Here is a 14,207-nt window from a genome sequence, read left to right on the forward strand (position 1 = left end):
CGACCACTGGATTATATATATATATATATATATATATATATACATATCAGTGAACACACTAAAAACATACCCAAGGTTGGTCATTTCAGGGGAAATTAACTAATACAATGTGATCGTGTTTCTTCAAACTAAAGGCTTCGTGCAAGAATATGTAATCCCACCCAGTGTGGCCATAAGTTCCAAACCTTAGGTGTGAAATTGAAGTAAAAACTGACTTTGAACCTTTTCAGCAGGTAAAGTCAAAACTGTGTGCTATTTAGTGTGATAGTACCTTCGTAGAGGGACTCAAGTTGTAATAGTGCTTAGGCTCGGGAAACCCGGCAGAATCTCAACTGTTTTGTTTCCATCGGGTGAGATGACACATAGGCATCAAAAGGGTATTACAGCTGAATTACGACGAAACGTTTGGCTAAACTGCTTGCGAACCAAGTCATTCAACCAATCGGACAAACAGTTTTTGACCACATAAAACTGCATCTCAGCGTTAACTAGCCCTTGTTCCCGTAAATAATGCACATTGCCATTGTGTTACAGGAGACTGGAGAATCAAATCATTACTCACAAACCGTCATTTCGCATTTGCAGATAAATTTGTTCTTCAACAATTCAGACAAACTGCTTTTTTGCGTTTTGTACCGTAACTACTCTTTTGGTTTCCTTTCCTTTCCTTTGAAAGGAAAGCAAGGCCCATCACAGATATATATAAGATCCAGTTACATAGGTAGTCAGGCGTTAAAAATACAGCTCTCTGAACGTCAAAGTCCGCAAATGTATTGCTGCTTCCGTGGCCATCCACTGTATAATATCACATTATAATGAGTCATTTTAATCTGGGCGAATGTTATTGATTAGCAGTTTACAGGGTCCCTGATTGACTTGATGAGTTTATTTTGAAGCGGTTACCTCCCGTTTTAGAATGCGTCGGCTGCCGACTGACATATGCTCATGACCGATGCTCGTTACGAAAGCGTAGCACAGACGGGACTAAGTTAAGCTGTCACTAGCAAAGTTGATAAGTCTGTTTTAACCTACCTTTTTATCAAGCAGGGCCCTCTCAAATAGACTGATGGGAAACTACATGCTTGGTGTTTCATTGTCGATTTTCAGTAAGGCAAAGCATGATTTGTAGACATTGTCCATACCGGATTAAAAGGATTTCTAGGACCAAGGTTATTTCATAGAGTTACTATGTTCTTCGATTGGGGAAACAACATCAATATGACGTTAAGTGGGTCTCTAAGAGTACCATATATCCTCTCATGGAATTGGCTAATAGATATATAACCTATATGCAACCTGGTTGGTTCCTTCGTTCCACACTGTCGGGGTCGGTATAATTCATATTTCGTTGGTTTGTTGGATATTTTGAGCTTCTTTCCGGTTGGTCCGTTCCCAGTTTGTATTGCATTGTGGTTCTACTTCCCTGAATTTGGTTGGTCGAGGGCAAGCTGTGCTTTACCATTCCACACTCATTCCGAGGTGCCTTTGTTTTCAGAGTCTAAGTCGGGTGCACTAGATAGAAACTCATAACAAGAATGCCACCGACAATGGCTAGCAGTCATAACTTGCAGTGTATACACCAATGCACAAGGAGGATTGCACGAACCTTATTCTGGGAGGCGAGTAACTCTCACAAATCGCTGCCTACTGGAGATGCTTTGTTCTTTCGTAAAGAGACGCTTCTGATAAAATGTATTTACTAAAACACTTCTGTGAATTTAGTCATTTCAGCCGAAAATTGGCCACCGGTTTATTTGTTCATTGCAGTAAATCTATTCATTTCTCTTTCTAAAAGACCTGAACTATTTAAATTTGATAACCGGATATGTATGCCTATAGTCCAAGTCCTCCCGGAGCTGGCCGGAAATTTCTACATATCGACTACAGGCAATAAGGCCGGTTTGATATTATTTAAATTCACCTTTATTTTACTCAGGTATTCAAGTTGAACTGAACAATACTCATCAGGGTTATGCGATATGGTCATTTTAAAATTAAAGTGAACAAAAATGAACAAATTCTGACGGGGATGAAATTGATTAGAAAGTTTGGTAGTTTTCGCCTCTAATAGCAAGGAATTCCACAATATTTTCGAGAAACACGGTTGCATACATTTAGGAGGCTTTTTATTAGGGGTGTATACAGCCTGAGTTATCTCGTTCAGGTATAGAGTGCTTCAATGGAGAGTTGGCCCTTCAGGTCAAGGCAATATACGCTGCTTCAGCCCTATTGAGAAACACCAGTAGCGCGCATCTCATGAAACTCAAAGCCAGCAGACTTTGGTTCATAGCTTGAGCACTTAGCCTTTCGGCCATGAGCGGCTGATCAGCAATGTGATTAACTCGCAGTCAAATGGAATATAGCGTCGCTATTTTTTCAGTCCCGAGATCCATATCACGTGATCACACGTGTTGACCGACTCCTCGAATGACAATTTCTCAGATGGAGGTATAGATAATTGGGTTCATATAGCTCTTCCTCTAAACTACTTATAGACTACTGGTAGCGTGAGCAGATTTAGAAATTTTGTGGGAGATCTTCTCCTGAAAATGAATCATATCACTTACAGAATGAAATATACACTAGAATTATTAAATCTTCTCACAATATAACAAGGAATACTTCCCCACCCTTTCATTCGAAAATTCTTCAACCCAAGAAAGTTTCTGCCGTGAGACAGGACTTATACCCGTATTTTACTGCAATTCGCTCTGTGTAATTCATTCTCATTACTGCCGTTCATTCAAACGCGCTCACCAACCAACTGGATAGCCGTGGGTCCAAACATACCCATTGGTTTGTATTATACGCACTGCTGGTGACTCCGATGAATGAAGCATCTCCTTGGCGCTTCACCTGCAAGACAAATCCTACATTGTATTTTCAGGTTATCACCTAAAGCATGGTTGTTTAAGTTTTAGCGTCTAATTTTTCATGAGTAGAAGAACCGGGGCTTCTGCATGGTTTGTATTATTCTTCGTGAAATGCCGTATAATACGCCAGACATTGGCTATATTCTTCGCTCATCGTCAGGCTTGCGGCACGGCCCTTCAAGGCAAGAAGTGCCTTATCGAAAACCCGTGAAAGTCAGCCCTTATCCAGTGAAAAGTCACAGATGAACCAAAACAAAACCCTGGATATGACCGTAACTACTGAGGACCGTCGCTGGTCCAGGAAGTCAAATAAAATCCGGAAACACGGAAAGATGACAGAAAATAAGTCATCTGTCGTGCGTAAGCGGTTTACTCGGGAACTGACAAAGCGTTTAACTCGACTGGCGCTGGAACGCTGTGCTCGGAAATCGCCCGATGCTGGTGGCGTGCAAAAGCAAAAAGATGAAACCACTGGAATCGATTTAGTTGTTGTACCTGATGCACCAAAAATGATCGACAGACCTCAGCAAGCGTTACGTCTGCGGGAAACATCTCAGGTAGTGATAGGAAACCGTTCCTTCGCTAAGAATCAAGAAAACATGCAAAATGAAATGAAAAATCTGAAAAAAGTTAGCGAAGGCGTTTTGAACAACTCCGACGAACAGAAAAATTTACTAGATTTATCGATCAATCAGCCCAGTGGAGATTTCTATAGAAACTGGAATATCAGTTCGCTGAAGGGACCATTGACCCCGCAAAGTGGAGATACAGAATATTTTGAAGAATTGTACAGTGAAGACAGTCGTGGGGTGCAGAACGAGGCTTCAAACAATTTGGATGAAAAAGAACTTGACTGCCTGGATGATGATGAGCCAGGCATGGAAGAAGCTGAAGTGAGTGCCCTTTTTTCTGACTTCTTACTGACATTTGTGGTACTTCTGGCTGGTTGGTGCAATACTCATTGATTCTTGTTGAAGGTTACGGATATATTCAGACGTTCTGGTGACCTGGGGTCATATTCACCTCAGAATTCGACCGTTAGTATCACAACTTCACGCTAGGGCTGTTGTCGATGCGGAAGACGGTGGTGATGAGGTTACCGTAATAATTCTGAGGATGATCTTGAAGCCAAACGTAAGATCACCTGTTGAGCCACGGCTGTCGTATTTTAATTGCTTATCCAAGCCAGTGATCAGCTGTAAAAAATTCACCAATGGTCTTCGAACCTGGTCTTTTTACTGTTTGGAGGACAGCAAATTAATGCTTACATTTAAACCCATCATGTTGCTTGAGAAATGTTTGACAAGCACGACTTATAATGGGATCTTATTAGTGCTTTCATTCGCTATCTAAAGGGCCGCGGACTGCGCCACTGTTCCACGCAAGCTATGTCTCGGTAGGCCAAATATCGTGGCTCCTGTTGAGAAACGGCTGTAGTAGATCTCCCTGGGACTACGTGAGCGGATAGAAAAAAGAAGAAATACAAACAACCGAAGACTGTTATTCAGGCTGTTGGATCATCTACTACGGTAGGTAGATCTCCTGGGACTACGTGAGCGGATAGAAAAAAGAAGAAATACAAACAACCGAAGACTGTTATTCAGGCTGTTGGATCATCTACTACGGTAGACAGATATAAAGCCGAGTTCAGATAACCCGAAACAGCGGGATACGGGACAGTTATCTGTATATTTGATTAACCGTTTGTATAGAACTTGGCTGGACTGTGAAGTCTGACAGCGTATTGAGCTTGAAGAAAGTAGGTTTTTAGTTATTAAGTGCATTATTCATGTAAGAAAATAAAGCAAAACAGCGGAAATATAAACGGATAGAAGCATACTTCGAGGGTATACGAATAGCTTGAAGAAAGTAGGTTTTTAGTTATTTAGTGCATTATTCATGTAAGAAAATAAAGTAAAACAGCGGAAATATAAACAGATAGAAGCATACTTCGAGGGTATACGAATAAGATTAAGACAGAACGAATGTAAGCACATCGGGATTAAGTCCGCATTCTTATTCAAGACCCGGAGACAAATTTCAGTGTAATTCTGGGAAATGTCACTGCTTGCCAACGTGACGTGACCTTAGGAGTTTACAACCACGTGACCACGTGATGTGAGTGGTGTGCTTGAGTGTGTCTAAGTGTGCGTCAATCACAATGCTGATCAGCCATTCGTAGAAATACGTCTCAGTTTACCATTAATACCCGAGGGTCGAATAAACTCAGTGGTTCGTTAGCTGTGCCATGCTGACGAATCGTAGCAAGGATGAAACAGTTTTAAGGCGCTTGTCGTCTTTTGAAATAGGATGGTCTCATTATCAGGATGAAATCTTGATCAAAACTCAGTCAGAGAGCGCCGAACACTCGTAATTATCATCATCATCACAATCTCCATTGACAGCACATCAGTGTTTTAGAATGATGCTTTGTTAACACAGACGAGCCTTTTCGATTTACGTTAATTGGTAAAGTTCAAGTTTGGTTGCCGACATGTCGGTTTCCAACATCAATTCAATGTACGAGGTTCGCTTTCAGGTGTTTCTTCATGGATAACGCCAAACCTGAGTTCAAATAACCAAAACTCCTACCTTCCTGGAAGGCTATAGAGTGGCTTAGTTGTTTAATTTGAGAATGCAACCGCACGTTTTCCACCTGCCCAAATCACAAAACTAAATTTTACCATAAGATCAAGTTTTAATAAACCGAGCTGCACTGGAAAGCGAGAATAACACGTGACCAGTCATTCTCTAGATACGCAACAGTTTCGCACTACTCGCTTAAAACCTGGGATTCCTATAAACATATGGATGGTACAAATCGAAGCCCTTCGTTATTCGTGTGAATGTTTATTCACCTCATTGAAGCCCAAGCCTATGTACATTTTCTACTTACAAGTTGGTCCAGTCCGTTGTAGTACCCCAAGATATAAACGGTATTGATTGGTGTGGTTCCCATGGGATTTTACAAACATGCCTTGGATTGCCGACTAATCTGGCCGTCGTTTTATCAAACCACTGACGAGCAAATGCGACCGTAAGCCCTTCACTTCAATTGTGGACTCTTATAATTAGTAACAGCAGTATAAATCATTTATCAAGTGATTTATGTGCAACAACCAGCTTCCCTAAGGACTACCGATTTCACTGAGTCCTGACTGGTACTGAATCCGAGAAAAGTACATGTTGTTTCAGTCTAATCATTGATTGGAAATGATTTTAAGCACACCGGTTGAGGGGTACACAAAAACGCTTGTCGTTTACAACGCGCTACTCAACGATTCCTTAACGCTTTCAATCACCCTCGGCAAAACTGGTTTGCACCGATGTGTGATATAATGCTGCATCTAACGAGGAAAACGCACCAATGTACTGAAAACTTGAAAAAATAACACAGAGTCGGTCTTTGCCCTTAAGAACGTCACAAAGGCGAATCATATAAATCTGCACAAATGGGCGATATAATCAACATCATTGAGTGACCACCCCGTTAAGACTTCGGTGCACCTATGCAAGGACCATCATTCCAACCAGCTGACACAACCCACAACCGCCCTACACAGCTACTGTATCCAAAGAGGGTGCGACCACCATTGTCATCATCATCAGCTGTGGGAACCGGGTACTTATCCTAGCGGTTTTAGTTGTCACAATTTCGTCCACCGATGATTTGAAGAGGCAGGTTAGGTAGGTGCGTAAATTGGTGCGTAAATACAGGTCTATCAGTGGATTTTCAGGTGGAAGGATTATGAAGTGAACTATGCGTTGAATACAATAGCTTGGATAAACGAGCGCTATTGAGGGCGCGGCTGGACCATGTCTGACAATATCTCCAACTATTGATGTGGCCTGTCTCGGGTTCTTCAACCAGAGCTAAAAGATTATTGTTTTTTTGGACAGTTCCCATCGACAGAAGTAAGGCTGTAAAGACTGCCGGGGCCGAGGCCATAATTCCAATGCTTGTATACACACATCACAGGAATGTTGTGCAAAGGTTACAGAGCTCATACACACCAAAACCGCTTTATCCTCCGAATGCCCACGATAGATTTTGCAAAAATTGCAATAGCCTCCACACTCTCACGTAGGTCGACAAAGGCAGCAGTAACTCATAGTGAAGGCTGAGCAGGCCACCACACGTATCCCGCTGGACTAGGGTAGCCATGGTGATTAAATATGTGGCCAGTGTCAAACGTTGGCCTTTTTGTGTTTTGTTTCTACCGGTTAATGAACGTGTTGAAGATCCGTCCCCGTATAACGCTTCTGTTCTGCTCCCCTAAGTTCCTGCATTTGGGGTCAAATAAGTATGTTTGAGCCACGGTAACCTCTATTTGATTCCAAGCAAAAAATCTGAATATATTGGAGGGCAGCTAGAACGCACCTCATGCTTGGCCTGTGAAATCATTCCTTGTTAACTTCTGAGATGTTTTTCACCTCATATTTCCTCATGATAAAAAAAACCCAAAATCTCCAAAACGGTTTCTTCTGGGAAGTATCGTCTTTTGTTGAGCCATTGGCTGCCGGAGAGGATAAAGTAAACAGTCTGAAAAATAAAGACAGCGTCGTTTTCATTGGCGAACAGGCTGGTAAACTGCTAGAGTTCTAAAATACTTGTCAAAGGTCACGCAATTCTTTGGCATCTCGTGTTCAGGGATCCAAGGTATTACATCCAAGCAGTACAGTAGGATTTTATGGAAATTTTGAAACTGTTAGAAGTTGACAGACTATACCAACTGAAACAGACTGGAACGTCACGTTCGGTCGTTGCACTACATATTTTGACTTATGCTACTCACCAGTAGTATTGAAATGACCGTGCAACCTATACCGGGCACATGGTTGGTTTCTCGCACTGTCGATAAAAATTGTCACGTGAATTGAAAATAGGAGAGCTACAATTGTTTGCACCCTACTAATTTGGGTTAAACTCAACAACTCACTACTGGTTTTGTCCTTCTCGGGGCTCATCAATGGGTACAGTCTTCGAGTTCCGTTGAATCAACCGTATACTCTACTTGAGCCCCTATTGCCCGCTATTCGCGGACTATACTTACCTTAATTTAGTATTAAGAAGAGACTCCACCTCCGTATGGGCAGCAAAGATAGAATGCGATCTATGTTTGGTTATCGGGTCCGGATTTCCTCTGACGTGTTTTTTACGTTTAGGTGCACGTCGTTGTTAACCGGTCGCTGTCTACAAAACCCATTAAATTAAAGCTATATATTTTTCATTCTGTAAATCAGTGGACCGTTCATCCAACCTGATTGCAACTATTCCCTGTGATATTACTGATTACATACCATATGTATTTATGCTCTAGTCTCTAACGGAAGTGTCAAATTCGGAGGCATCTATACAAGACCAACCAAAAGGAGTCGCCCCAGTCATTGCATCCTTGTTTCCAAATACGCCTTCAGTACTTCGATTCGTTGGAGATGGTCAAACTGGTAAGCCGGTCAACGCACAGTTGTCGAACATTGTTTTGGTTGCCACATGTTAGATAAAACGCTCTTTCTGGTCCTGAAATCTGAGTATTCTGAATGTGAATTTGGTAAAGTTCATTTGAAAAAATCCGGCTGCTTGGACCCCCCAAAAACTTTTTCTTGGTATTTCACCTTGTAAACTTAGCTAAATGCCTTTTAACACAACGTCACGCTGCAGTATCACTCGAATAACGTCACGCTCAACTTCTTCTGTGGTAAACAGTTATCAAGCTTTCCAAACCGTATCGGGACCGTCTCAATTGGCGTCCAAGTTTGATCACACCAAACGTGGTCAAGCGTGCCCTTCGGCGTTCACATTTCATGCTCACAATGAGTAAGTTTCTCTATGCCTTCGTATTCTCTTACGCCGGTAGTTCACTCATGGTGTATCGACCAATTTAGATTTTATTTGGAATAATGTCCATATAATATTTTTTGTAAAATCTACTTATAGATACAGATTATAGATAGATAGATAAATAGATAGATAGATAGATAGATAGATAGATAGATAGATAGATAGATAGATAGATAGATAGATAGATAGATAGATAGATAGATAGATAGATAGATAGATAGATAGATAGATAGATAGATAGATAGATAGATAGATAGATAGATAGATAGATAGATAGATAGATAGATAGATAGATAGATAGATAGATAGATAGATAGATAGATAGATAGATAGATAGATAGATAGATAGATAGATAGATAGATAGATAGATAGATAGATAGATAGATAGATAGATAGATAGATAGATAGATAGATAGATAGATAGATAGATAGATAGATAGATAGATAGATAGATAGATAGATAGATAGATAGATAGATAGATAGATAGATAGATAGATAGATAGATAGATAGATAGATAGTAGATATTAAAGGAATCATTGATCTTAAGTGGTTCGTATGCAATGAGTCTAATGATTAAACGCATATAAAGAATCTGGAAACAGGATTAACCGAGCAGCGGAAGCTTATGTGTCCTAGAATCAATGTGCTTTTGATGCGGATTGCGGAAACTCTCCGGCTTAAGGAGGGATGGATGCAAGTTGACATGACCGGCGAGAGTTGCTACGGTTGACTTGGCTTAGCGTGAACGAGCACTGTATACTTATTCTATGACTTGGCAACTACAATGATCTCGCGGTTAGTGTGAATCTCCTTCGGAATCTATTTTGCAAGCGTTCCGAAAGCTAGCTCAATGTCAACCACTTAGTTTTCTTATAATCCCAAGTAAAGTGCAAATATTTTACCCATTTTACTCAATTTCCAAACACAACACTTTATGGTAAAGTGACAGAAGAAAGAAGCAGACTGGTGAACTTTCCTAAATTTTCCAAACATCTACACTTTCGAACACTCATAAGTAGCAAGCGACAGCCTTCAAGTATATGACTAATAAACAAACGCAGTATTTGTGTGCTGCTGGAGTGGTCAACCCTAAACTATTAGAGACACTGACGCTTCCCACGTTCAAAGAAACAGCCCAATCCAGTGCAAGATCTCCCACCAAGAAATCAGGTTATCCGTCGGCCGACAATTCAGATTGTATAATCTTTCTACATGTAATCGCAGATCGGTGAGTTTGGACGAAATACTATCAGCGTTGTACCCTTGCAAACAAGTATTATCTGCCGAAAAACCATCAGACGTATCTTTGATCTACTGAAGTACTTTACATCACAATTTGAGCTGTTAAATTCGCACCCAATACAACTCAGATGTCTGAAAAACACGACCCGAATAGTTTTTTCTTTGCTTCGGACTTGCGCCGAAATTAATCTGTTATACGGCTACTCTTGACTAGCCAAAAATACTCAAAAATTTTCACGATAAACCAGAAGGAGCTGCAAGTCATCAGTCGCTTAAAATGGAATTTTTACAGGTGATAAAGATGATAACTAATGATGATGACGATGATGATGATGATGATGGTGATGATGAAATTTGACGATTTGACGAAATCGCTCCTCAGTTCAAGGGTGTGTATTTACTTCTATCTACTTACTGGTTTTGAGTAGCTTATCACGTTTGAGGCCGTCTTTTACCTTCAACCACCAGAAAGCTCAGAATGGTTGGGCTACTTCGGGAACCACTTAAAACCACTCGGTTTCCGTCCAATCAAAGAGTACCAAAAGGTGAACCACTTCCCCGGGTCATTCCAACTGGGGCGCAAGGACAAATTATGGATCAATCTGAACCAACTTAGGTCACACTTTGGACGTCGGGCGGTTGATTTTGTTCCGCGCACCTTCTGCCTACCTGCGGATACACGACAGTTGAGGGAAATGTTGATGCGACAAGAACGCGCAAATCACGATGGTTCTGCAAACATCCTTGGTGACGCGGTGGTTCCGAGGTGGATCATTAAACCGGTGAGTAATTGGTCAGTGAGTGACACTAGGTTTGTAGATTGAGTTAGGTATGGGTAATTCCAAAAAAGAAGGGTTCATCCATTTCTAAAAGCGAACTTTTGCTAATGTTTATACCTTGTACTTACCACAGTTACCATTACCCTCACCGGTTTTTTTGTTGCTGACAGTGGTGCAAATTCTTCGTCGGTTCTTGGCCTCCTGCTCCGCCCACAATCGTGTATCAAAAGGAACGTTAGTTTGGAAAAGCGAATTTTGCTAATGTTTATACCTTGTACTTACCACAGTTACCATTACCCTCACCGGTTTTTTTGTTGCTGACAGTGGTGCAAATTCTTCGTCGGTTCTTGGCCTCCTGCTCCGCCCACAATTGTGTATCAAAAGGAACGTTAGTTTGATACAGTCCTTTATCGAGACAACGGGAAATTATTACCACTGTATTTAAGGGGTTAATACAAAATGCGTCACATCGTCGCGCTAGAATCTTCGTTAGGGAACGAGAAGCCTTGATCTACAGTCCCTCGATCCAGATTGGCCGATATCTTGACCAATCAAGGCCTAGCTTTGTTTAGTCTTTATCCCTCGCGTGACACATCCGTCGAATCGACGTGGTGATCGGTTATTAAGAGCGGCTGGCCCCCGGACTCGGCAACATCCGATAGGAACACTGGAACTTCACTGTCTTAAAACATGTTAACCGTGTAGTTCAGGGTTGTATGTGGTCTTGGATACTGCCATGGTGCCCACCCCTAGACTGCAGTAGGTGAGCATAAATGTGGAACATGGATGGAAAGGATTCACGTCTAAATGATAGACAAGGTAATGTACAGAGAGTTTTAATCGATAGACAAAAATCTTGAAATGAGTTGTTCTGCGGATGTAGATACGAAACTTGCCTCCAAAATACGGGTGATTATCTGTAATATCTTCACTTGCCTTTATTCTGCCTTATATTAAACAGTTCTGGATTTTTCACCCTCTCAAAGTCCTGATACTTTATTCCTCCTAGTAGTAATGCTATTCGCTTTCTCTGTACCGATTTTACTGGATTCTATTCAGAATGACACAAGAGACTCGAAAATCATTCGTTTTCAAAATGATGCAAGTATATTATGTTCTTGGCTTGACCTATTTATTCCGGTTCTTCCTTGACTCCAACTACGAAAGAATTAGCTGATTTTAGTCAAACTGTGGTGCGCCGGTATTAGCTTTTGGATTTTTTGGTCATTAAGCTGATTTACCTGTGCGAAAAGGGGGCAATGTCAAGTTTGGTTTCACGTTTGGCGTATGGCAAAACGACCTGTATCCTGTGTAATTTCGAAGGATTGAGACTGGAAATTGGCAGTTCCAGTGACATAAGCATGTGAACAGATGGTACACCCAAGTTATACAAGGGTTTTGTGACCCGCATCGCTCATACGAAGCATCCAAAGAAAGCATGCCTGTATGCCTGCATCTTTATAGGCATGGCCTTCCCCAAAACGCTGAAAATTAATCATACGTGGATTCAGTCCGATATATTCTGGTGTCTAATGGCGTCAGCGACAGCTATTAAAAACAGATATTGTTTGTACAGCAGCTATTACAGTTGTCGGAATCATCCAGCACCATTAACTGCGGTGGCTCGGCCGTCTTCTGCACATTTCGAAACATCGTCTAGCAATATGAGCAATTTCCCCCATGCCTATTTCAGAACGGTGTGGGGTGGCCAAAGTATGACTTACCAAGGAGGTAGGAAAGATGTTAGGGAAGTAAATGATGACGTGAGGAGATATGGCAAGTTTCAAATGAGATTTCCGCGTACCAGTAAAGCTAATCAATGCTGAAAGCTGAGAAGCACTGTACGGCTGCTATACCTCTATTTGGGATGGACATGTTACGAATGTTCAGGGTTTTTCGCTGAGAACTAGCAAAACTCGTCACGCAGCCCACAAGCTCTAGAACCTCGATGTAACGAGCCGTTATTCGGGCAGAAAATCAAAAGGTGACCATGAAATCTGGCTCAATTGAATAAAGGATAAGTTGCGATATGTCCTATCTAAGTGAGAGCTAATCACACTTCTGGTCAGCCGCCTGTAGCCAATCACTGGCTGAAAGTTAGCAGGACTCAAACTCTCCTAGTTTCGTGACATGCGCCCGCTTAATGGTTCCCGCTGAGAATGGAATTGCTGTACAGTGCTCCTCGGCTTCTTAGAGTAGGTTGGTCCACCGAGATGAAAAACTCAACTAATGCCTACGAAGAGACAGGTGCAGCTTGTTTGGCCCATCTTCTAGGATAGGGTCACTGTGATGCCCGAGCTTGTCAAAGACGTTGCAAGAAATAGCGGCTAATCGATGCTATTCGCATTCGTGTTTTCAGTTTCCTTTCAGATTGTCTGATTAAGAGTTTTGGGATGTGGACAGATCAGAATGTTTGCGGTAAGGTAGTATCACGTCCATCCTTGAGTTTTTGGCTATAAAGCAACCCACCACACACATAATTTAACTGTGGGCTAAATGCGCCTGATCCTGTTAGCCATTTGTAGTATACTACTGAATGATGGTCTAGATGTTAGCCAAAAGACAACCTAGATCTCCCAAGACGTTATCTTCAGAGTCCCTTTGGTCTGTGAAACGAAAACAGTTTTTGGAGAAAGGTATTTCACTAAAACTTTGCGATCGTTCATTTAACAACGGAAGTTTCTTCCCATAAACAGCCAGCTTCCGCGCGCGGGATTGGTGTTCATGTAGTTCAGAATATAACAGACCTTCCCAAGTCACGGCAAATTATTGTGCAGTCCTACATTTCTCGGCCATTCCTCATAAACAACACCAAATTCGATCTCCGACTTTACGTCTACGTGACCTGCTTCAATCCATTCAAAGCCTACTTACACAGGGAAGGTCTAGTACGCTTTGCGTCGCAACAGTAAGTTTTCAATTTTTGAGATAAAATGCTGTTTTGTGAGCAATGTGTCGCTATTCATCACTACTGGATTTTTGTGGGGTGCACACGTGGTAACAAACGTTTTTTGGCGTTTCTGAATGTAATTTAAGTTCCACGACATTTCGAGTGACGTAGCTTCAGAGTGTTGAAAACTCGCGGCGTTCAAGCTTTATTCGAGTGACTTCAGAGTGTTGAAAACTCGCGGCGTTCAAGCTTTAGTAGTGTATTACGTCTATACATGTATCACGATATCTCGGACATTACATTGACAGAAACCGTGAGAAGGCCTGGTGCAGGAGTTGCTTGAAAACATCTTAAACAAGATGTTCAGCTTGGTTCCAGGTGAGTCTCCGATAAAACCAAATCGGCTTGCAAACAAGTGTGTTTCGCTAGTATTTCAAGCTTGCTTCACAGAACACACCAACCTGCGAGGTGCTGAACATTCTTTGGACATGCGTGTCCTTCTTCGCACTCATTAGACAAGCGCGGACCCCGAAGGTCGCGAAGTCCAAACAAAAAATATTTTGCAGTTTGCGGAGTAC

General features: G+C 41.7%; 2 protein-coding genes across 2 annotated transcripts in view; one reads left to right on the top strand and one right to left on the bottom strand.

The window, feature by feature from the left end:
* The window catches only part of T265_14005 (hypothetical protein), a gene marked incomplete at both ends in the record, with an annotated part of 52,400 nt that overhangs the window by 17,049 nt on the left and 21,144 nt on the right, over window positions 1–14,207 (top strand). The window contains 5 exons of the mRNA XM_009171617.1: window positions 3,034–3,766; window positions 8,195–8,343; window positions 8,536–8,691; window positions 10,577–10,742; window positions 13,436–13,647. Coding sequence (XP_009169881.1) covers window positions 3,034–3,766; window positions 8,195–8,343; window positions 8,536–8,691; window positions 10,577–10,742; window positions 13,436–13,647 — 1,416 coding nt within the window. The remainder of the gene's footprint in view (window positions 1–3,033; window positions 3,767–8,194; window positions 8,344–8,535; window positions 8,692–10,576; window positions 10,743–13,435; window positions 13,648–14,207) is intronic.
* The window catches only part of T265_06349 (hypothetical protein), a gene marked incomplete at both ends in the record, with an annotated part of 48,693 nt that overhangs the window by 16,795 nt on the left and 17,691 nt on the right, over window positions 1–14,207 (bottom strand). The gene's annotated exons all lie outside the window — the stretch shown is intronic.

The sequence above is a fragment of the Opisthorchis viverrini genome, assembly GCF_000715545.1.
Source record: "Opisthorchis viverrini unplaced genomic scaffold opera_v5_126, whole genome shotgun sequence".
Lineage (NCBI taxonomy): Eukaryota > Metazoa > Platyhelminthes > Trematoda > Opisthorchiida > Opisthorchiidae > Opisthorchis > Opisthorchis viverrini.